Raw genomic sequence first — 25,434 nt, 5'->3', positions numbered from 1 at the left:
CCTCGGTCGCCGACCTCATCAAGCATTGCCGCACATTTGAGGCCTTGAAGCTGCGCCGTATCACGCCAAAGTTTGGCAGGTTAGCAAATGTCACAACGTTGGCAAGCGTTGACGAAAACGACAACTACAGTTTTCAATTTGACCTTGCGGCAACTATAAGGCAAATTGTCCGCGAAGAACTTGAACGACACACCAAAGGGGCGGATGTCGAACAGCTTGGTTGCGCTTCCAACCAACCTCAAGAACATGCATCTGCTGTGTCCGCATTGTCTGCCATGCCAGGCGTTGCAGACTGTCGATTGGGGCGGATGTCGAACAGCTTGGTTGCGCTTCCAACCAGCCTCAAGAACATGCATCTGCTGTGTCCGCATTGTCTGCCATGCCAGGCGTTGCACACTGTCGATTCGATCAGCTGCGACTGCACCGACGTACCTTTCCCGACGACATGACGCATGATCAACGAACTCGTCGAGCTACCACCACGAATCGGAATTCGGAAGATCGCGTTTATTATTCGCAGCGTCCCAGGGTTGACTCCGAGGCTTACAACGATCGCGCATCGCCTGTGTGTTACAGCTGTGGCGCCTCAGGACACATTGCTCGTTTTTGTCGCCGGCGCCGACAGACAACAATATATGGCGCACCACTAACTTGGCCTAATTTTGAACGTGATAGTTATGACGACCGTTGGCCGACAGACCCTGCAAACACCACAGGCTCGCCACCCCGGGATACCTTCCGTCAGTATAGTAGGAGTGGCTCGCCAGCTTCAGACCGCAGCCTGACGCCCCCAACCAGTCGCCAACGCCGTTCACCGTCACCACGGCGACGTGCTACGTCTCCACCGCCGTCGGGAAACTAGCCGGCGCGGCCGATGGAGGTAAGGTCGCCGGGCAGTCTGCGTCTCTGCGAAATACTCCTCTGCCTATTATGATGGTGAAGAACAAAGTGCGTGTGTTAATTGATAATATACATGCAACAGTATGAGTAGATACTGGTGCTACCGTTTCCGTCATGAGTGTGACTTTCAAAGAGAGGCTGGGTCGGAAAGTTATGTTCCCGTGGAATGATGGTGTGACGTTTCCTGGTGTCAGTGGAGAGTGTCTAGTTCCCCTTGGTATTTGTGTTGCAAGTGTTTCATTCGGAGGAGAAGATCTTAAAACAAAATTTCTCGTACAACCGCGATGCACTCATGATGTGATTCTCGGGATTGACTTTCTTCAGGATTGTGGTGCATCCGTTAACTGTGGCACAGGCGAAATTACTTTGAATAGCGCGCTCCTCGCCACCCTTGCCGACACATCCTTACCAGTGAAAAACTATTGTGTTGTTTCGAACGATTTGCTGCTACCACCTTGGTCGCTGTCGCGTATCCCTGTCGATTTCGCTGCTGCCGACCTTTCATCGTTTGACGCGCAAGTACAGCCACTTACGTCGAGCTGCGCAAAGAGAGATGTACTTGTTCCACGCTCTCTCATGAGAGTAGTGAATGACGCCTCAAATTTGTGGGCTTTCAATTGTTCTTGCGTCCCTGCCGTTCTCCCGCGTGATATGAAGCTCGCTGAATTTGACGAGATTACTTACAGCTCCATTACAGTTCTAAGCGAGGAGGAGCAGTCTCATACTAGCGATCCTCACCAAAGCACTTCTGAAGAGCAGATCCTATGGATGATCAACAAGGCGCTGCCCTCACATGAGCGCCACGCTCTCGCACAAGTTTTGTAGGCACATATTTCTGTATTCGATTTCACACGAGGCGACAAGCAGGCTTCACTCCCGCATTCTCGTGCTCGCCGAAGAATTGACACCGGATCTGCGCACCCCATTCGGCAAAAGCCGTACCGCGTTTCTTCAACAGAGAGGACAGTTATTGCTGAACAGGTGAAAGACCTGCTGCGGAAAAGTGTTGTTCAAGAGTCCTCTAGTCCGTGGGCAGCACCAGTAATCTTAGTAAAGGAGAAGGATGGATCGTAGTGGTTTTGCGTTGATTACAGGAAACTGAATGCGGTCACCAAAAATGATGTGTATCCACTTTCTAGAATTGATGATGTCATCGATTGTTTACATTCCGGTGCCTACTTTTTATCACTGGATTTGCGATCAGGGTATTGGCAGATACCCATGCACCCAGACGATAAGGACAAAACGGCCTTCGTGACACCAGACGGTCTTTATGAATTTAACGTCCTGCCGTCCGGCCTTTGTAACGCGCCAGCAACATTACAACGATTCATGGATACTATCCTCCGAGGACTTAAATGGGAAATTTGTTTGTGCTACCTCGATGATGTGGTGATTTTCGGCAGCACATTTAGTGAGCATAACAGCCGTCTCAGTCTTGTTCTGGATTGTGTCAAACAAGCCGGCTTGATCCTAAATTCAAAGAAATGTCGTTTCGGGGAAACCGAGACGTTAGTACTTGGGCATCTGGTCGACAAAAACGGTATGAGGCCAGATCCACGGAAGATTGAGGCAGTCAGCTACTTCGAAGCACCGAAGTCAGTGCGGGAGTTGAGGAGTTTCTTGGGCCTGTGCTCGTATTTTCGTCGCTTCGTTCCAAGATTCGCCGATGTGGTGTACCACCTAACATGTCTTCTCCAGAAAGCCGTCCCTTTCAACTGGACATCGGCTTGCGACGACGCGTTCCGCCAGCTAAAATTTCTACTGACGTCAGGGCCCATATTGCGTAACTTCGACGCATCCGCACCTACGGAAGTGCACGCTGATGCCAGTGGCATCGGCATCGGTGCTGTACTAGTGCAACGTCATCAAGGAGCTGAGCACGTTGTGGCTTATGCTAGTCGCTCATTGGCTAAGGCGGAACGCAATTACACTGTGACCGAGCAAGAATGCTTGGCAGCTGTTTTCGCTGTCCACAAATTTCGGCCCTATATCTACGGACGCCCGTTCACTATCGTTACGACCACCACGCGTTATGCTGGTTAATGAATCTCCGTGACCCGAGCGGACGACTGGCACGTTGGGCTCTTCGACTGCAGGAGTACGACTTCGTTATTTCCTGCAAGTCCGGGCGTCGCCACGCAGATGCGGACTCTCTCCCGCCTTCCTCTGACGACGACGGAGTGTGACGAAGACAATTTCGATGACTGTTTTGCTCCCATTTCTTCTACCTTCCCAGACTCGATGACTTTCAAAGCCGAGCAGGAAAATGATATTAGTTTGTAACCTCTATTTGTAACCGCATCGCGTCCTGGAGCCACTGGTCGATTTTGTGTCCGTGACGGCCTGCTTTACAAGACCAATTATTCGGCTAAAGGCGCACGTTTCCTTCTGGTGGTGCCGCAGAGTCTGCGAACGGACATACTGAGAGCCATGCACGACGATGTGACCTCTGGCCATCTAGGATTCATCAGAACATTGAACCGGACACAGGAGCGTTTTTACTGGCCCAGAATGCGGGACACAGTCAAGCACTACGTCACCAGTTGCGAACAATGTCAACGCTACAAGCGCCCTACGACCGCTCCGCCAGGTCTTCTCCAACCTCTTCCGCCGCCTCGCCTGCCATTTGAAGAAGTGGGAATCGATCTTCTGGGCCTATTTCCCCGATCATCTAACGACAACCGATAGGTGATCGTATGTGTCGACATCTGGCCCGTTACGCGGAAACGGTGGCCGTACCATCTTCAACAGCTGCGTCCGTTGCGACGTTTTTGCTTCGATTCATTATTCTTCGACATGGTCCCCCCCGTGTCATCATGAGCGATCGCGGTCGTCAGTTCGTTGCGGACGCCGTAGAAGAACTGCTTCGTCTCTGCAGTTCGCAGTTCCGTCATTCAACGCCTTACCACCCTCAGACAAATGGGCTTGTAGAACGTACGAACAGAACCCTAACTAACATGCTGGCCATGTACGTATCTTCCGATCACAAGGACTGGGATGACGTACTCCCTTTCATCACCTATGCTTATAATACTGCAAAGTATGAGACGACCGATTACAGTCCTTTTTATCTCCTTTACGCACGTTCACCACTAAGCTGCATTGACACTACACTACCGTTTGACTTTCACAGCGAGTACTCTGTTGCCAAGACGCTTTCTCTTGCCGAAGAAGCCCGGCGTATCGCTCGTCTTCGTACTGTGGCATCGCAACACCGATCGAAAGAGCGCTATGACAGCCGACACCAGTCTGTCTCGTACGCTAAAGGAGACTTTGTGTGGTTGTGGACTCCGGAACGTAAACGTGGCTTATGCGAAAAGTTTTTACCCCAGTACACGGGCCCATTCGTCATTGTAGATCGCTTGAGTGACTTGACGTACGTGGTGGCACGCTTGACGTCCGCTGGTCGTCGGTCTAGCCGGACCCAGTTAGTACATGTTGCCCGTCTTAAGCGGTTTCACCCTACGCTTTCCGAGTGATTTGGACTTGCCCAGCGGGCTTCGTCTGGCAACCGGGGATTGCTACGGCATGAGCCAGGCGAGGAGAAGAGGAAGAAGACGTGAGCTGGTGTCAGCCTCAGGACGCCATCTTGACTTTACCATCAATCTCGTCCCTTGAATAAAGCCGGTTTAACATTAACCGTAACAATATTATGTACTCTGGTATAGCCTGGGCAGCTTCCTTTACTATCATTAGTATTCTGTTGCATTGTGTGCTCCAAGAGAAGTTCATCGATATCACTTGGAGGTACAGTCAACAGCAAAAGTTTGCGGAATGCGCGAGCGCGTGGCAAAGCGACCCTCCTCCCCTTCTAGCGTTGAACCCCTGTTGTCGATACCGGCACCTGCACGCATGCGCGTCCCCCCGAGACTGCCAGCGTGCATGTTTCCGCGCTTCCTCCTTTCGCGCCCCGGCGATATACGAATGTAGGCGCGAGGTAGCCCTCTTGCAATATGCGCTGTGGCGGCTTCGACGGGCGAACCATAGCGAACCTGCGTGAAACGTGTTTAGAAGCGTGAACTTGCGGGCGCCACCGCTGCCGCTTTTTGTCGCGTCATGTGATAGCGAGTCAACGCCGACAGGCGTCGTTCAGTGTTTGTTATCAGAAGCGGATAAGCAACCGCCAGCGCGTATAAGAAGCACGCGCTGTTCCGAATAAAGCATCTGTTCCGGAGCCCGTTGGTCTTCTTGCTCGTCACGCTGCGCGCCTGCGCGCGTCGCCGTCCGCACAGTACACGACACATGGCGACGACGGTGGGATCGACGCAAGTGGCCTCCCGGGACCGCGGCGGATGCTGACAACAAGCGGGCCAGGCAACCAGGCTAGGGCGGCGGAACCTCGAGGAAACGGCAACATGTCAAAGGTGGGAAGAATCGATTGCTTCGACAAGAAGGCCGAAAGTTTTGACTCGTACGTGAAACGGTTCGAGTTGTATGTGGAGGCAAATGAAGTAGCCGACAGCAAGAAATTAGCCGTAGTCTTGACGGACGCAGGACCGGAATCATTCGAAATGCTGAAAAACCTACTCGTACCCCATGCGCCGTCCAGTAAAACGTACGATGAGGCTAAAGCGGTTCTGAAGAACCATTACAGCCCCCGGAAAGCCATCGTAGCGGAAAGGTGCTGATTCAACCACCACGTACAGTTTGAACTAGAAAGCGTGACAGACTTCATACGCCAGCTGAAGAATTTACCCAGAAGTTGCGCATTCGTCGACTTTCTCGACCAAGCCTTGAGGGACAGGCTCGTAGCGGGGCTGCGATGCGCGGACACCCAGCGGGAGCTGTTTGCGGCTGACGCCGGGGTTCTGGCCTTTGAAGGGGCTTGCAAACTTCCTCTGAACCGCGAAATGGCATCGAAGCAGTCGCAACAAATTAAGTCTGACGGAGCAGCTCGTCAGACGGACGTGACAGCTGAAAGCAGGCAAACAGGCAAACTCTCAGGCCAACAACACCCCGTCAGAGAACCGCAGGCGAGGAGTCGGGACAGAACCGATAGAATGTTTCCGATGTGGAAAAAACCACTCGGACAGAACATGTCGATACCGCAGGTACAAGTGCCACAACTGTGGCACGCAAGGTCATCTCAGGACGATGTGCAGGCGGGGAGCCGAACCACGCAAAGAACTAAATTGGGTGGACGACTCCACGGAAGAATCGGATAATGATTTGTAGTATCACCAGCAACAAGTCCGCGTATTATATTACCGTGGATATAGAGGGCCACAACGTGACCACGCAAATAGAGACGGGTGCCTCAGTGACACTGATGCAAAAGGCAATCTATCAGCAGAACTGGCCGCACCTGCCCCTGGAGGCGGTGGCTGATCCGTTAAGAACGTACACGGGCGGGCTTGTCCCAGTTCTTGGTTCGGTCGACGTGCAAGTAAGATACAACAAGCAGACTTGCGTCCTTCCCCTGACAATAATCGATGATGCAGGAAAGCTGTGGTCGTGCTTACTGGGAAGAAACTGGCTGAGTCGACTAAGGATAAATTGGAACGAAGTCGCTGCCATAGGGTCAGTAGACATTGTAACTGAGCTGAAACAGATATTTGCGCCAGTTTTTTTTTTTTTTTCGAAGCAGTTTGGACCAATTTCCGGTTTGAAAGCGCTAATAGTAATAAAACCGGACAGCAAACCCGTGTTCTGCAGAGCACGTAAGGTACCTTTCCCTCTTGTTGAACCAGTGAGAAATGAGCTGGATACTTGGGAGGAAGCCGGCGTCATGAAGCGGGTAACACGGAGCGATTGGTCAACACCCTTGGTCGCTGTGCCAAAAGACGGAGGGGCAGACGTCCGGTTGTGTGGCAATAAGCTCACTGTGAGCCCCGAGCTGAAAACAGAGCATTACCCGCTTCCGCTACCAGAAGACTTGTTTGCAGCTTTAGAGGGCTTGAGTGTTTTTTGAGTTTTGGATCTAGCCTCTGCATACCAGCAAGTAGAGCTATGCGAACACTCCAAGTCACTCTTGACGATAAACACGCATCTCTTCCAATACCAGCGTCTGCCCTTTGGCATTGCAAGCGCTCCCGCAGTATTCCAGTCGCTTATGGACAGCATTCTCTGTGGTATTCCTCACGTAAGATGCTACATTGATGATGTAATCATTGGGAGTACCACCACGTCGGACTGGCGAGAGCGGCTAGAACAAGTACTCCAGCGGTTTCAGGCCCACAATGTAACTCTTCAAGAGGAAAAATACAAGTTTTTTTTTCAAAGGGAAGTTCGGTGCCTGGGCCAGCGGATATCTGCAGCCGGATTCCAGCCTTTGGGATCTAAAGTTAAAGCACTTACGGCTCCGCGAGCACCCTCAAATACAACGGAATTGAAATCATTCTTGACCATGGTGACCTTTTATTCCAAGTTCCTGTCGAACTTGGCGACTGTGGCAGCACCGCTGTAAAAGAAAGGCCTGCGGTGGCACTGGTCCAAAGAATGCGCTGCTGCTTTCAACAAAACAAAGAAGCTGCTCACGTCGAGCCCAGTACTCTGTTACCACAACCCAAAGCGACCTCTTGTACTCAGGTGCGATGCATCCCAGTACGGACTGGGCGCAGTGATTTCGCATGTGCAACCAAACGGGGACGAAAGGCTCATTGCGTTTGCCTCTCGCACATTATCGGCAGCGGAACGCGCGTACTCTCAAATTGAAAGAGAAGTGATGGCCATAATATATGGATTGAAGCAGTTTCATCGATATCTGTACGGCCGTCGTTTTACGCTTTTCACGGACCACCAGCCGTTACTCGGCGTTCTAGGTGCCTGCACGCCGATACCAACTTTGGCCGCGGCGCGCATGCAATGATGGGCGCTTATCTCGGCGAGATATCGTTACGAGCTTAGGTATCGGAAAGGGTCCCAAATGGAAGTACCCGATGCGTTATCGAGATGGCCACTTCTAAGTAAGCAAAGGATGAAGAGGCCGACTGTTTGGCAGTTTTTGAAACAACGCCGCTGTCGGTCAGAGATCTCGCCAATTCTACCAGACAGGACAAAGTGCTGTGCAAGGTTGCTGAATTTGCGTTTAGGGGATGGCCACTGCAAGTAGAAGCCGAGCTACGGCCATACCACACCAGACGAATGGAACTATCGCTAGAGCAAGGATGCGTGACATGGGGTAGCAGGGTCGTTGTTCCACCCAAACTGCAAGAATATGTTTTGGCATTACTGCATGCTGAGAACCCTGGAACAATCCGAATGAAGATGTTAGCTCGCGGCCTACTGTCGTGGCCTGGGCTTGACGCAGCCATCGGAGCCGTCGTGAAAAGTTGGAAAATCTGCCAAGCAACGCATAGCAGCGCTCCCCGCGCCCCTTTGGAACCCTGGCCATTTCCCGCTCGCTGCTGGCAAAGAGTACACGTTGATTTTTTTCGAGTGCGAAAGCGCTTCATTCTTGCTGTGTGTCGACTCTTATTCGAAGTGGATTGCTGTCCTTCACATGAAATCGACAACGGCCTTGGACACCATTGAACGCCTTCGTACCTTCTTTGCCGCATACGGGTTGCCGGAACAGCTAGTGTCAGATAATGGCCCCCAGTTTACGGCGCGAGAGTTCAATGATTTTCTCCAGTCATGGGGAGTGCGTCACACAAACAGCCCACCTTATCACCCACAGTCTAATGGAGCAGCCGAGAGGTGTGTGCAAAAAGTAAAGAAAACCTTCCGTAAGCAACTACTCCATGATAGCGCTTCCTGCAGCCACAAGCCGCTACGAGAACGCCTGCACCATTTTTTTTGCTTGCCTATCGGACAACTCCATGCGCAGTAACGGGCCGCTCACCAGCCAAACTGTTTCTAACAAGGGCGCCGCGTACAAAGCTGTCGCTGCTAAAGCCATCATTACAAGAAGACATGCTAACGGGGCAACAAAAGTCCAAGGCTCAACGCGACCGAGGTCGCTCTCCGTGGCGCGCTTCTTCAAGGAAGGGGACCGCGTCTACGGTAAAACTTTCAGAGGGGAGAAAACAGCGTGGACTTAAGGCCGAGTAGTGAAGGTCATTAGCCCTGTGACGTACTTGGTGGACACGATGAGCAAATTGCATTTCGTTCACGTCGATAATCTGCGTCTGGCCCATTATTCCCAGCACGCAGATACTTCTACCCCATGCCAGTCATCCCAGCCAGCCATTCCAGAGCACCTGCCCTACGCCGGCCCCCAGACAGTCCCGGCGGGTATGCCCGGGAGCACGATGGATGTGCACGAGCGGGACCAGCCCATGCAGGGAGACCGCCAGCCAATGGGTCAACGAGAGCATCTTCAAATAAATCTTGAGGATGAGGCAACCGTCCCGCCCACGACCCCCACACCAGCACGGCCCCTATGCCAGGCACCTGTCCAGTCCACGTCACCCGAGCCCCACGCCGTACCACGTAGAAGTTCACGACAGCGGCACCAACCTGTTCGTTACGAGTTTGAGGACTTTCGCAAAGGAACTTGTGGGGGAAGGAATGTGATAGCGCCGACAGGCGTCGTTCAGTGTTTATCACAAGCGGATAAGCAACCGCCAGCGCGTATAAAAAGCGCGCGCTGTTCCGAATAAAGCATTCTCTGTTCCGGAGCCCGTTGGTTTTCTTCCTCGTCACGCTGCGCGCCTGCGCGCGTCACCGTCCGCGCTGTATGACAGAAAACTTCGCGGATGCCACGCTGTTCACACCGAACTTCACGACGTTGTGGGGAACTTCGACGCCACTGTCCACGATTTCTTCCGGTAACGGCAAAATCGATTTCATGCATAGGCAGTTCAGTCGCACGTAAGCACGCGGCAGGCGCCGCTTCACGACGCGAAAAAGCCGGAGAAAGCGACTTGACGCCGGGGAGGTTAGCGCTTTGTAATGAAGCTGTCGCAGAATGACGACTGTGTCGCCAGCGTTTTAACGGCCACTTACTTTTCGCGGAACTGTCTAGTTTGTTAAAAGCAGGTTCGACTGCATTCGTGCTCACGCTATGAACCATTTAAGGATATGTCGTGTCACTTTTTACTGGTGCCTGTAGCTTTTGTGAGCTTTCCTGAACATTGACTGGTGCCTTTGGTGTATTTGTATGACGCATGGTGTGCTCTTTTTCTGTTCGACTAATGTTCCTGTTGCCTGTAGGTTCTGTACATGTACTTCTCTCGTTAAGACTTTCTTTCAGCCTTTTCGTGCTCGCCTTGTATACATGCGCTTATTTGCAGTAATCGAGTGTTAATTATTAAATAAGAATTCAGTTCGCACAGTCTCCTTAATGACAATAAGTAAATGGCTCTGTTTACTGAATGTTCATTGACCATTCTAATATATTAATATGTGCTCTGGTATAGCCTGTGAAGCTTCCTTTACTATCATTAGTATTCTGTTGCATTGTGTGCTCCAAAAGGAGTTCATATCACTTGGAGGTACAGTCAACAGCAAAAGTTTGCGGACTGCGCGTGGCAAAGCGACCCTCCTCCCCATCTAGCGGTGAACGCCTGTTGTCGAGACCGACGCCTGCACACATGTGCAGGCGTTGCTTATAGGCGCTGGCGTTTGCTTATCCGCTTCTGCTAACAAACACTGAACGACGCCTGTCGGCGCTATCACATTGACTCGCTATCACATGACTGGACAAAAAGCGGCAGCGGTGGCGCCCGCAAGTTCACGCTTCTAAACACGTTTCACACAGGTTCGCCCGTCGAAGCCGCCACAGCGCATATCGCAAGAGGGCTACCTCGCGGCTACATTCGAATATCACCGAGGCGCGAAAGGAGGAAGCGCGGAAACGTGCACGCTTGCAGTCTCGGAGGGACGCGCATGCGTGTAGGCGTCGGTCTCGACAACAGGGGTTCACCGCTAGAAGGGGAGGAGGGTCGCTTTCCCACGCGCTCGCGCATCCCGCAACCTTTTGCTGTTGACTGTACATTTCTATGCTCATCTGCGTTTAAAATTTATTGCCTATTGCTAATATTCATGTGCTCAGTTCCTTCTTTCATTGGTTCAACTGCAGGCAGTGGTGTTGCAAATCTCTCCCGTATTATTGGTATCTCAATACATCTTAACTGAGTCACGAAGTGATTGCACTGCACAGGAGGCTATATTATGTGAGGCAAACGAATTTGCCTGTGGGGTTATTTTGCATTCCTTGCTTCAATTAAAAATAAAAACTTTGGCTCTAATGCCCCTTTTGCCAGTCACCAATAGCAGACTTTCTGGACAGACAAATAAGTACAAAGTGCGTGTTTTATTATAAATTCCAAGAATTTGCATTCTGCATCTGTACCAGGCAGGAACGAGCCTGTTTTGATGAAATTTAACGTTGAGCATCATAAATGCAGTTATCCGTTTAAACATTGCATAAAATACTAGAATATCACGTATAATTTATTTTGTATTGTGCAGTGTTGTCTTGTGTATTCTTTTTTGTTTGATGGTATCTGCAGGCTTGGAGTGATGCCCGTCACCGGCAAAAGATGCTGAGAGCGAGTGGGGCTATGCTAATCCAGGTACAACCAAATTAGGAAGGCCCACTAAGCTTCAACAAGGCACTCTCTCACCAGAACAGGAATTGGCCTTCGTGGTGCATTATTCCGCCACCCCCTCCCACATGGCTCACTCAATTACCCAATGTCCCTCAGTCCCCAGCAACGGCGGAGCACCTGACCAAGGAGGCGGTCAGACCTGTAACGCAGCAGAGGGGGCTAAGAATCTCTGGATCCTGACAGGCCGCCAATGGACACTGACCCTTGAAACGTTTAACACCCGGGCCCTCTCGAGTGAGGCTAGGTTTGCAAGCCTCTTTGAGGAATTATCGGACACTATTTGGGATATCATCGGTCTTAGTGCGATTAGAACTGGTGAGGCTTATAGTGAGGCTTATACATTGCTGAAAAATGGACATGTCCTCTGCTATAGAGGTCTCCTAGATAAGAAGCAGTACGGGGTAGGATTGCTAATCCATAAGGACAAAGCGGGCAACATTGACAAATTCTACAGCATTAATGAAAGGGTAGCTGTAGCCGTAATCAAGCTTAATAAGAGGTATAGATTAAAGGTAGTACAAGCCTACGCTCCAATATCCAGTCACGATGATGAGGAAGTAGATCAGTTTTATGAAGATGTTGAATTAACGATGAGAAAAGTGCAAACTCAGTATACTATAGTAATTGGCGACTTCAATGCAAAAGTGGGGGTAAAGCAGGCTGGGGAACAAGCAATTGGCAACTATGGCGTCGATTCTAGGAAGGCTAGAGGAGATGCTGATGGAATTTGCAGAAAGGAATAAGCTTCGAACAATGGACACCTTTTTCAAGAAGTGTAGCAACAGAAAGTGGACCTGGAAAAGCCCTAATGGTGAAACAAGAAATGAAATTGACTTCATACTTTCTGCTGATAACAGCATAGTGCAGGATGTACAAGTGTTAGGCAGTGCGAAAAGCAGTGATCACAGGTTAGTGATGTCTAGGATTTCTATCAATTTGAAGAGAGAAAGAGTGAAATTGGTCAAGAAAAACAGGCTAACCTAGACGCAGTAAGGGTAAAAGTAGACAAATTCAGGCTGGTACTTGCACACAAATATGCAGCCTTAGGACAGAGAGATGATGATGACATGGAGCTAATGAATGAAACCATAAATAGGCAGGCTTCAGAGGCAGAAATTGAAGTGAGAGGCAAGGCACCAAGGCAACCAGTAGGCAAGCTCTCCCAAGTAACGAAGGATCTAATAAATAAATGACAAAGAATGAAAGTGTCCAACTCAAGAGATAAGATAGAATTCGCGGAACTGTCAAAATTGATCAAGGCAGAAATGAGTGATATTCGAGACTATAACGTGAGAAAGACTGAAGAAGCCTTAAAAAATGGACGCAGCTGGAAATCAGTGAGAAAGAAACTTGGCATAGGACAAACCAACATCTAAGCACTAAAAGATAAGCAGGGTAATATTAGCAATCTCGAAGATATAGTAAAAGCAGCGGGATAATTCTATACTGACCTGTACAGTACCCAGAGGAGTCAGGATATCTCAATTAGAAACATTAATCAACAGGATACACAAACTCCTCCTATAACTAGCGGTGAGGTAAGGAGGGCCCTACAAAACAAGAAACAAGGAAGAGCGGTAGGAGAAGATGGAATAACAGTCGATTTGATCAAAGATAGAAGAGATATGATGCTTGAAAAACTGGCGACTCTCTATACGAAATGTCTATCAATGCGAGGGTCCCAGAAAACTGGAAGAATGCAACCATTACACTAATCCACAAAAAGGGAGGCGTTAAAGAATTGAAAATTATAGGCCCATTAGCTTACTCCCAGTATTATATATTTCCCTAAATCTCCAATAGAATAAGGGCAACACTGGACTTTAGTCAACCAAGGGAACAGGTGGACTTCAGGAAGGGATACTCTACCATGGATCCCATCCATGTCATTAATCAGGTAATCGAGAAATCCAGAGTATAGTAAGCCTCTCTATATGGCTTTCATAGATTACGAAGAGGCATTTGATTTAGTAGAGATACCAACAGTCATAACAGCATTACGTAATCAAGGAGTACAGAACGCTTACGTAAATACCTTAGAAAATATCTACAGAGGTTCTACAGCTACCTTAATTCTACACAAGAAAAGCAGGAAGATGCCTATAAAGAAAGGGGTCCGACAGGGAGACACAATCTCTCCAATGCTATTCACTGCGTGCTTGGAAGAAGTATTCAAGCTATTAAACTGGGAAGTCTTAGGACAAAAGATCGACGGTGAATACTTCAGCAACCTTCAGTTTGCCGCTGACATTGTTGTATTCAGCAACACTGCAGATGAGTTGCAACAAATGATTGAGGACCTTAACATGTAAGAGTGGGATTGAAGATTAATATGCAGAAGACAAATTTAATCATAAATAGCCGGGCAAAGGAACAAGAGTTCAGTATTGCCAGTCGGCCTCTAGAGTCTGTGAAGGAAGACGTTTACCTAGGTCAATCAATCACAGGGAAACCTGATCATGAGAAGGAAATTCACAGAAGAATAAAAATGCGTTGGATCGCATAAGGCAGACATTGCCAGTTCCTGACTGGAAGCTACCATTATAATTGAAAAGCAAGGTGTATAATCAGTGCACTTTACCAGTGCTGACATATGGGGCAGAAACTTGGAGAGTGACAAAGAAGCTTGAGAACAAGTTGAGGATCGCGCAAAGAGCAGTGGAACGAAGATTGCTAGGCATACCGTTAAGAGACAGAAAGAGAGCGGTTTGGATCAGAGAGCAAGCGGGTATAGACTATATTCTAATTGACATCAAGAGAAAAAAAATGGAGCTGGGCATGTCATGTAATGCGCAGGTTAGATAAGCGTTGGACCATTAGGGTTACAGAATGGGTACCAAGAGAAGGGAAACACAATGGAGGCTGACAAAAGACTAGGTGGAGCGATGAAATTAGGAAATTCTCTGGCGCTAGTTGGAATAGGTTGGCGCAGGACAGGCATAATTGGCGATCGCAGGGAGAAGCCTTCGTCCCGCAGCGGATATAAAACAGGCTGATGATGTTGATAAATCTGGTACATCGTTACAATAGCAAGTAACGAAGGGACAGAGTGCACTGTTTTATTAACTAAGCTACTATAAAACCGTCCATTTAGTTTTGCATATTGCCAAGTTAGCATAATTTTTTCTTCGTTGTGCACTATTTGTGTATTTCTTAAGCTTACTGTGTTCTATGCTTGCCAACACAAATTGTGACACAGTAAAACAGCTTGATTAAGAACAATGATGCTGCAGAATATCACATGCATGCTAGCCATTAAGCTTTCGTTTGTGTTCTAGATAGGAAGCACAGATGTGTACCATGTACTGTATGACCTGGTTCCAAGAAAATGAGTTTGTAGCAGGCTAAGCCCATGTTTACAACTACAACATGGGGCACTTTGTTAGAGTGTAAGTTTCTTATAATGGTGACCTGCTGCACTAGTAAGCATCCCAGGAACACATCTGTTCTCAGTGTGCATACACGACTAAAAACAGCACTATATTAGCAGCTTATTTTAAAGATAACCACGTAAAGAAAATATTAAGTTTGCAGTAAACTAATAAGGACGAGTCTCATGAATAAGGGCTGCAGCTAAAGACTGATTCGAAGAAAGCAAACGAATTGTTCTAGCAGTAGTGTACCAAAATGTTACTGTGAAAGAGCTAAATTTTTCTTTGCCTTGGGATCTCAGTTCAGCTAGTTTGACTGAACAAAATAATAATACAACTTAAGCAATCTCTTCTTACCATGCATGTTTCTAGCAAACATGGATTTCATTTTCTTCACGCCGCTGTAAATCTTGCTTACTTGTCATAAAGAATGAGCCTGATGGCGTTGTGTAGGCTTTTACTTCAATTTTCTTTTCTTGTAAACAAAGTGGTGTGCAGTTGGCTGATCAAGGTGCTTGTTACGCTTCTGTTATAGGGAGGCATCATGACTTCCCAGCAACAGTCGAGCACCAGGAGTTGCTGTAGAGTTGCCTCAACCATTGTGACCATTGCAACTATGCGCAAACGCACAGGTGAGGTTCCACATCATTGCCACTACTGCCCTCAGAGTTTATTTTATGACAGCAGGCTTAAGTTACAGCAGTGCAAGCCCCTTGTGTGTATTGACACAAGACAGCATGCCATCACAATACCACACCAAAGCAATATAGTAATCTAAATGCACCTGATGAATTGGCACTAGGAATTTTAATGGGTGTGCAGTCAGCCTCATGGCATTCTGATACATCATTGAGCACAACTTGGACTATATGTTGTTATAAACTGAACTGTATTGTCACTTTACACGATAGCCAGTGTGATTTGACAAGGTGTTGCACCATGTAGCTGTGGCTTACTATGTTTGAGGTTGCAGTGTCATTTCTTGCAATGAGACTGCAGTGCATTCCAGCAGCCACGTTTGTGTGGCATTCCTTCATATGAAGATGCAACAAAGCTATAACTGCCACCATTCCAGAATGTGTTCTGTTACCGCAGCCCCAGCACTCGCCCTAGTTATGAGAATTCGCTCTCCCCTGAGGATTTCGTTCAGGATCAAGTTGTGGTTCAGAGTAATCTGGTCCGTGAGAGCTTTTCATGGCCTTGTTTAAGCCATGCCTTCAGTTCTGGACCGATTCAAATTTGTGCAGGCATCATAGGTGGCCCTGAGGCACGCAAGTGGTTGCTCACCATCAAGCTTGCCGCTGTGTGAGCTGCACAGTTACCAGTGCCACCTGTGTCTCTGGGGTTCGTTTCACCCATATCTCCACTCCTCTTTCTCGTTGTAATCGCCTTGCAACTTGTTTTATGTTAAGCTAAGTGCCCTTCCTGGGGAGCACCAAAAAGGATTTTACTGCTTCTAATGTGCCCGTGCATATGTTGTAATGTGGTCTGGTGTCTGTTCCTTTGGTTAGTGCATTGTTTATGGCTTTAACAACAAGGTAAATTGTGTGCAACTTCATGTCGTATGTTGGTGGGTCTTCTACATATTTGAAGAGGCCTCCCCCTGATGCCACGCAGCCGTTCTAGGCTGCCACCGCTACCATCTCATCTGCCTCCCGTGTAGCGTCAGTGGAAACACTGTTTGCGTCGTCACCTGTATGTTTTGAGGTGACTGCTCTTCCTTGGGACATTGTTCCCTACTAGTCATTTGTGGAATTGGTTTAGGGCCTCTGAACTGTGTATCCTCCCAGGGGGGTATTTTAGGTTTAACGTTGAAGTTTCCATGTGTGACAGTGTCAATTTGTCATCCATGTAGCTCGAGAAGTTTGTCTTGCAGTAGACAGTGCCCACCTGACTTTGTGCCCTATATTTCGGGAATTGAGAATCAGTTTGATCGGTGGTAGACCGGCAAACTTGTATAGATCCTCCACTCTGGTATGTCTTAGGAGATTGGTAATCACTCTCAGATTTTCTCAGTGAAGACGCTGTAGCTTCTCTTCCTGTCGTTCGTCAGAGTGAAGCTGACTGCGCCCCGGCAAGCTGTGGAAGTTAACGATGCTTGTACCACGGTACGGCAAGTGTGGTTACCGGCTCCTCCACAATGGTGTGCAATACGATGAACGAGGTGCAGAGCTTCGAGCCAATGCTTCTCGACTTCTCTGAGCCGTGCTTTGGTTCCCCCTGACTCATGTACTATCTGGATTCCCAGGATCCTGAGCTGCCTGTACAGAGCTTGTTAAATATCTTTGCTGCCAAGCTTCAGTGTCACCATGCCTTGCACGCCCTCAAGAAGAATGAACTGGGTCGTTTCTGAGGAGGGTTGCTCTATGGTGGTGGTCAGATATTCTTCTAACGTGTGAAGTGCTTCTTGTATTGTGGTCTGGCGTTCCTCCATTGCATTGAAGGATGCCCCCGTCTCGGTTGATATAGTATTATGATCAGCATATGTGCTTTTGACACCAGGTATTTGCCGGATCCGGGTGGCCAGTCCTCTTATCACAATATTAAACAGGGTAGGCGAGAGGATGACCCCTTGTGGCGTACCTATGTTGTTCTTAAATTAGGCCAGGCCTCTTGCCCCCATTTTAATTTCAAAGGTGCTGTCTGCCAGAAAGCTTTTCGCTGTGTTGCATATTCGTTCTCCAGAGTCGCTTCCATTATCGTCGTCAGATTGGTGTTATGGGTTACTGTGTCGAGTGTCTTTTGAAGGTCAACAGCCACCATGATGCCGGGTGCTTTCCTTCTACCCTGCTGGGTGGCTGTCGTTCGCCTCGTTAAGCAAGCTATTGCCTGCACAAAGGCCTAGTCTGAAGTCTGTTTGACCTGCATCAAAGTAAGGGTCCTCTTCGCTCACTTCGAGTATGCAAAGTTCAGGTTGTTGAGTGTCATGGGCTTTTTCATTGGTCGAGCTGGAGTGGCCGCCGAAATCCTCGAGCGAGCTCAGGTTGCAGAAATCCGAATCGGCCAGCGGAGTGCAAGGACGCTCCGTGGGGGATCACACAGGAAGTGTGCGTACACGTCACGCATATCAGTTCCGGAAACCATGCCCGACTTCCGGACTGTACGTTTCCACGGCAACGAAAGTCTCCGTTTCCCATGTGTAACTTGACCTCCGCAGACGCAGAGTCCGTCATTTACATGTCGCGCCCGCATGGACAATGTACACAGGCTTCATATAACACCTGCGTCTCCTCGTAATCATTGTCGTCCGAGCTCTACAGCAGCACCGAACGTAGCTATTTTGTGAAGCAACACAATGTTGTGCGTACTGACCGGGTACCCATTTCACTTGAAGACGGAAGTGACGCGAGCTATTTCTGCCCTATTCCACGCCCCGGTGGCGGAGCAAGTGAGAGCGATCCAGCGCGGATCGAGTTGATCCGAAACGACCAGCGGAAAGCACGAACACGCTCCAGATCGACCAGTGAAATTCGGATTCGTGGCCACGGAGAAAGAAATCCTGCTCCGAATCGACCGGTGAAAAGCGCCATCAGTCTCTCCAGCAATTTGGAAGCTCCAACTGATGTCAATGACACTGGCCTCAGGTTGCCTATGGCATTAGCTGGCTTGCCTAGTTTGGCTAAAAGGACCACCACCGAGTGCTCCCACTCCTGAGAAATATTACCCGACATCCACACGTCAATAATAGTAGCTAAGAGTTCTGCCTTGCCGTCTTCATAGAGGTTCTTCGGCTTTTGCCACGTCACTCTATCTGGATCAGGAGCACTGTGAGCGTTCATCTGTTGCAGAGCTGTAACGAGCTTCGCAGCTGTGAATGGCACATTGATCCCCTCATTGTTGAATGGGGTTGAATGTTCATAGATGTAGCATTTCTTATAAATGCAACTAAAGGAAACAAAGAGATTAATACCAATGGATGTATTTCGCCATTTTATCATAACTTGACTGCTATCCTCATCCTCCTCTTCCATCGACCCTTTGGTTCTTTTTCTTTCGGTGCCTAAATGCAGCGTGCTTCACACTCTCTGGCTTTCTTTGTTCATACCTCCTGATGTAGTACTTTAAAATATTTCCAGTGGAGGCACACTCTTCTTTACCACATGCTTCCAGATACCATGTTGTCTTCAAGATGTCATGCTGTGATGCATTCTTTACCACAGGAAAGGGTCCGTGAAGTTTCACAGTTGAAGTCCCAACGCCTTTTCTTATTAGGACCTCTATGTGTGGTATTTTATTGTAGTGCCTTCTGTCAAAGTTTCTCTTCATGCGTTGTTTGTAGATATCCTCCTCCTGCAAGCTTTTCTTTGTTTCAGTAAGTTGAAGTTAGCCCAGGGTACCCAGTTTGTGATCCACAGGAAGTGTCGGCGTGGCTCCTCAGATGGCAAAAAAAGGGCAGCACCTCAAGCTACTTGTGTATGAATGGTTATGGTGCCTCACTGCAGCCTCTCGGCAGAATTTCCACCCACTTGCAAACTTTGCGTCCATCCTTATGAATTGCTTCACATCTCGTATGGCAAACTCCGCAAGGCCGTTTCCGGCGGGGAGTTAGGGCGAGCAAAATTTGATACTCATGCCATGATCTCGAATCCACTTCACTAGTTTAGCATTACGCAATGCAGGTACATTGCACAAGCAATTGTCTTCATATGTCTAAACCATTCGGTTTGAAGAAGAGCAATGATGCCTCGGGAGTCTTCCTTTCCTGCCTATTCCGTAATCTTTCTGGTGCATTAGTCTATGCAAAGTAGATACGCTTGCATTTTCCAGACACTTTCACCCGCTCTCTTTAGCTCCGCAAAATCCAAGTGAACGACTCCAAAGGGGACTCTCGAATGCACCAAGATAACCGCAGCATGTCTGTCGCCTGTATAAACTTTACTTTGTTTATTTGACGTGTGTGGCATGTTGGTACAGGGTTCATGGTTGCCGATGTCTTCTTTCATACTTGGCCATGTAAACCGTTCCAGTAGCTTGTTGTATGTGCGCCAAATCCCATCATACCCACCTGACTCTTGGTGTACCATGGTAAGGGTGGAGGGTCTTCGGAACCACTGTTGGTGGCACGTGGTACTTTCTGTTGATGTCTTTCATTTTCTTTGTGCCTTCCCACAGCTTCACGTAATTTATCTTGTTCCGGGTGCTTACTTGTTTCGGAGATGAGCAATCTGGACAAGGCATCTGTACTGGTGAGCAGCAGACCAGGGTAGTGTGAAACGGCAAAATGAAATTGTTTGAGCTAGTTGGCCCGCATTGCAATGTGTGCTCGTGGTTGTGCCGTACTGAGGTGTGTCAATGCCTGATGGTCAGTGAAACGCAGATATATTGAACGGCTTTAAAGATGTGTAGTGCTTCCTTTTCGGTGGTGGTGTACTTTACTTCTGCAGGCTTCCATGTATAGCTGTAGTATCCCACCACATGGTGCCTTTGGTGGTTAGGTTGGTTTGAGAGCTTCCGATAGAGCACTGCCTCAGTTGCATAATGTGATGCATCAGTGTTCATCACAAATGGTAGACAGAAGTCAGGAATGCAGAGAATAGGGTTGGGTCATGTAAGCTTCACTAGTTCATGCTAAGCACTCTCACATTCGTCATCCCACAGGAATGGTATGTGTTTGTGCATCATTCGTGTGAGGCATCTCGTCTTGACTGCATAATCCCTTATAAAGGCCCTGAAGTTTCCAGAGAGGCCCATGAAGGCACACAGGAAATGTAAGTTGTAAGGATTCACCAACTTAGAAATTCTTTCAACGAACTGCTGGTTTGCGCTTTTGGCGAAGCCATGAAATTCCGTGCATAGAAATACCAGTTTTTCTTGGAAGAATGCACTTTTCTGGAAGTTACCTTGAGATGTGCGTGGCAGAGGGCATGAAGAACTAGGAGAATGTGACTTTTGTGATCTTTTGTCTTCGAATTATATCGTCTATATAAACATTGCAAGAGCTGCCCAAGTATGGTTGCAGGATGTCATTCATTATCTTTTGAGACCACGCCGTGGAATTCTTTCATCCGAAAGGTAAGCGATTATATCCAAACAAGTTGAACGGTGTAGCAAATGCGGTGTACTTTTTTTAGTCTCCTCGGTCAATGGAATCTGCCAAAAGCTTTCGCAGAGGTCGATCCATGAAAACCAGTGGCAGCTACCAGTTTTGTCAATAATAGTATCAATTTTCGGCGTCAAAAATGTATTAACTCTGTTTGGCGGTTTATAATCCTGTAATTGGTGCAAAGACGAATAGTCCCATCCTCTTTAGGAGCAATGGCTATTAGTTGAAGCAAACGGTGAAACTGATGGTCGGATGATGTCAGCATCCAACATTGCTTGCAGCTACTTTTTCAACCAAGCCTTTTTCTTCCGTGACATATTGCATGGGGCTTTCCAAGCCGCTGTTTTGTCTGTGAGTTCAAATGGAACTGCATGGGACTTCATCGCCGCAGGATAGTTTTCTATGCATACGAGCTCTGAATACTATGCTCTGATGTCTTCTTCACAGTGAATCTGCTTTTTATCAGTTTAGTATTTTCGTCAACCAAAACCCCGTCATCCCTATGAAAGTTTATCTTTAGCTTTTTCATGCCAGGGCAAGATAAAAAGGAAGTCTTAGGTGACGTCAGGGATTGCTGACACGCCACTCTTTATGCAATGTCCATGAAATTCAATTACGACAAATGCCCACTCACTCTGAAAGCTTACTGCCCCAGCGTAACCTTGGACATGTAAGGTCCTCCCATTACGGAGACAACTGCTGTCTATTCTTTTCTGGTTGATGGTGGACACAGATGCTTCACTGTCCACGAGTGTGTTAATCTCAACACCATCAATCTTGATAGGGACATGAAGTAGGCTAGAAGATGCCAAGTACACAGTTTCGTGACAGTCTATCATTACAGGCCAGTCGTCTTTACTCAGTTCTGTGTGCGGTTCAGAGACAAACCGAACGTATAGAATGCTACCAGGACTATTTGATCAGCAATTCGAGCACTTCAAAAAGTTGTTCTAAAGGCTCCCTGTAAACTTGATTGATCGTATATGCGACTGAGGTTTTACAAGCTCATTCATCTCATTGCTGTCCAGGAGAAATCTTTCTCCACAAGGATGACTTTCCTATGCTGGTTCCACTGTAAAATTTTTCAGACACCGCATAAGGTCTTTTTTTTCCATAAGTCATTTCATACGGCATAAGGCATTTTTTTTTCATTAAGAGAAAATAAATGGAGCTGGGCAGGTCATGTAATGCGCAGGTTAGATAACCGTTGGACCAATAGGGTTGCAGAAGGGTACCAAGAAAAGGGAAGTGCAGTCGAGAACGGCAGAAGACTAGGTGGGGCAATGAAATTGGGAAATTCGCGGACACTCGTTGGAATCAATTGGCGCAGGACAGGGGTAATTTGAGATCGCAGGGATATGCCTTCGTCCTGCTGTGGACATGAAGTAGGATGATGATGATGAGGTCGTCTATTGTATCTGGAGCTTTCAGCTGGACCTGCTTTCAAATACCGACAGGAAGTCTCAACGTACCGAGGCTATAACTTCCAATGATGAGAGTTCAGGCTCTGCCATGTGCAAGAGGTGACGCTTCTCAAGGTAGTACTCTAGCAGGGAGCCACGCGTGAGCCTGAAGCGCAGCGGCAACCCCCATCTCCCCCAATGGAGTACATTGGAACACCACCAGGAACTTGTTTCCACTTCTCCCGATATGTTGGCTTTTAATCAGGGTGTGCAGATTGTACCATTTTCTGGCAGTAACGCCAACGTAACGTCACATGTTCAGTACTTTTCATCGGATAGCCACCCGTTATTGTGAGAAGCATATTCATAATACCATAACCAATGTTGCGGATCTTTGGAGCCTCCTTCAAAAACATCGTTTAACCGTATGAGGCGTTCGTTTTCGTTTCCTCAGACTCGGCTAGTGCTGTCATAAGTTGACTTTGTTGCATCATCTATTGCTGTTGCACTTCATAAACTTGCAAAATGTGGCTCACCTTCTCTTCTGACGTATTCTCTGTCGGAAAACTACGATGCATGGGTGCCAAAACAAGCTCTTCTGTTGTCAATACCTGCAGGTTCACCTTCACTGATCCTGTCTGCAAAAGTTCCTCATTGCATAGGGAGGTTTTCTTGAGCACTGCATCAATGAGGCCAGAGGAGCTGATGTGGTAGCCAGTGGAGATAATGCGCTGCGACGAGGTCTGGTTCACGAACAATATAACCCACACCCGGTCGACTGCGCCAAATTATGTAGCCTTCCTTATAAATGCAACTGAAGGAAATTCATAGCTTAATACAGTTGACTCTCGTTACAACAGACCCTGATCATCCGGCAAGAAACATCCGTTTTATCTGAAGTCCGTAATATGCAAAACGCCTCACTTCCAAAACTTTCGTCGCGATGTCTAACAACTTTATTGCAAGAGTGAGTGACGAATGTCCAAAGTAAAAAAAAAAAAATTCGCAGTTTCACCCGAAAGGCGATGCATCGATTGCGATAGCTAATTAAGCAAGATAAGCTAGGCAGCATCAGCAGCGGGTGAACGACCCTCGTGCTCTCGCTTCAACGCGAACTAAACGTTGAAAGCACAGGACATACGAAGCTGCCGGCACTGGGTGCACATTGTCCGCATTGCAGATTGTTTTGAAGAGGCCCCAGCGGATGCACACTTTGTCCGCATCGCAGATCACTTTGAAGATATGGCGCCCACGCGGGCGCGCACTTTGTCCACATCGTAGATCGCTTTCAAGGTACCGCGCCCGGGCGGCCTCGCCTCCCCCTGTGCCTCGCGCGCCAGAGACAGCGCGCTTCCGGTTCACCTTCCTCCCTCCCTGGCGAGCTAGATATTGAGCCTTGATCGTCGGCTGACCCTCACAAGTCAGTTTGCCGTGTCGACACGGCAAAAGTCCGTTTTATACGCCCGATTTTGCCAAAAATTGCCACTAATTTTGTCCGCTGTAGCCGATAGTCTGTTGTAGCACGGTCCAGTAAAAGCGAACTTCGTTGCACTAATAAAATAGGTAGAAAAAAACTAAGGCTGAAATATAGTTCATTATATATGAAAGTCTGTTGTACACAGGTTCATTGTAACGAGCGTAGACTGTACCGATGGATGTATTCCGCCATTTTATTCTAACTAAACTGCCCTTCTCGTCCTGCTTGGTTGTTCTTCTTTCGTGGCCTGAATTCCGCATGCTTCAATAGATATCTTTGGGTGGACCGACAGATGGTTGCGCGAAACAGGTGTCTGCCGCTTGCGTCTCAAAGTCTTGAGCAGGGAGTCCCATGGCAAGCATGCTGTCAGTCATTGTATTGTGTTAGTTCTCCCTCTGGTTGTTGTTTTCGAATATCCCCAAGCCTCGTTCTCAGAATCAGTCACCTCCAATCACCAGCCTGGCGCTCTCGAAAGTTCTTTGTAATTCACCAACCTAGGCAAAGTTCACAGAACCCCACCCTCAGCGGCGGCAACTGGTTGCGGGACGCACTACATTGACACAATCACTACGGATTTCCCCCTCACTTCACATTTCACTCCCACTACCTCCTGGTTCACTGTGTAGTATTTTGAGGTGTCCATTTGTGCACACGGTATATCTGCACGAACACGCACTCAAGCTTTCGCCTCCGCAAACACTGCACTGTTGGCCTCCCTGGGACGCAAAGTTTGGCAGGTGATACTGGGGGAGCAGAAACCCTTGTAGCCTGTAGGTATTGGAGACATTCCTCTGCAGTCTCCTGGTGTAATAGAAAAAACAGTCAGCCGATGTAACCAAACACAAAGTTTAGTTCAGCGGCACATCCTTCGAGTGACTGACAGTTGCACTGTACGATGTCTGTAGCAGTTTGTGTTATGACATTTCCGTTCTACAAAGCTGCTTAACACCGCGGTCATGGTGGGTCAATGCTGGAGTTAATCCGAATGAGAAGGGGGAATTCTTCCATCCGATAGGTATTAGATTATATTTAAATAAGTTGAACAGCGATGTGAGTAAAGTTCTTGACAAAGTATCTATAGTACGCACACAGACAATGAAACCTGCATACTGACTTGTTGTCGATGAGCTGCAAAAAGCTTGCAGTGACAGCTGTTTTCTGTGGATCAGGAAAGCCTCCTGATGTGCTGGTGACGTGGCCCAGGAACAGAAGTGTTTCGTAAGTGAAGCAGCATTTCTCTGGCTTCGGGGTCAACCCAGATGAGTTTATGGCCTCTGTTACTGTTGCAAGGCGCCTAAGATGACCGTCGAAGTTTGAGGCAATGACGACGACGTCTTCAAGGTAGACTGAACTGGTCTTTCATTTCAAGCCCGTAAATACCTTGTTTGCTACATGCCGGGAAGTTGCAGGTGCTGAGCAAAGACCCAATTGCATGACCTCAAATTTATAGAGGCCATGTGGCGTGATAAAGGTGGTTTTCTCTCTGTTCCTCTCATTGGCTTCATTTTGCCAGTAGTCCACCTTGAGGTCCATCTACAAAAAGTACTTTGCATTATAGAGCCGGTCCAATGCATCTATTCTTGGAAGGGAGTATTGTGATTTTGTTCAAGCAAGAATAGTCGACACAGAAATGCAGAGTTTCACAATTCTACACCAAGACTACAGGAGACACCCGTGGGATTTTCGACGGCTGGATGACGTACTTGTGCAGCATTTCCTTGTTTTTTTTTCATATAGCTTC

At 48.1% G+C, this 25,434-nt stretch overlaps 1 protein-coding gene across 2 annotated transcripts in view; it reads left to right on the top strand.

The window, feature by feature from the left end:
* The first annotated feature begins 5,083 nt into the window (after positions 1 to 5,083).
* Positions 5,084 to 25,434, top strand: part of LOC126519233 (uncharacterized) — a 38,073-nt gene continuing 17,722 nt past the window's right edge. The window contains exons 1-3 of one of the 2 annotated variants that reach the window (XM_055065153.2): positions 5,084 to 5,267; positions 11,301 to 11,363; positions 15,306 to 15,402. In XM_055065153.2, the coding sequence (XP_054921128.1) occupies positions 5,196 to 5,267; positions 11,301 to 11,363; positions 15,306 to 15,402 (232 nt within the window). In that variant the 5' untranslated portion in view covers positions 5,084 to 5,195. Of the gene's footprint in view, positions 5,268 to 9,460; positions 9,615 to 11,300; positions 11,364 to 15,305; positions 15,403 to 25,434 lie in introns of those variants that run through there. The other variant, XM_055065154.2, reaches the window with a different exon arrangement.

The sequence above is a fragment of the Dermacentor andersoni genome, chromosome 10 (genome assembly GCF_023375885.2).
Source record: "Dermacentor andersoni chromosome 10, qqDerAnde1_hic_scaffold, whole genome shotgun sequence".
NCBI lineage: Eukaryota > Metazoa > Arthropoda > Arachnida > Ixodida > Ixodidae > Dermacentor > Dermacentor andersoni.
Note: the sequence above shows the minus strand (reverse complement) of the source record. Positions and strands in the feature narration are given on the sequence as shown.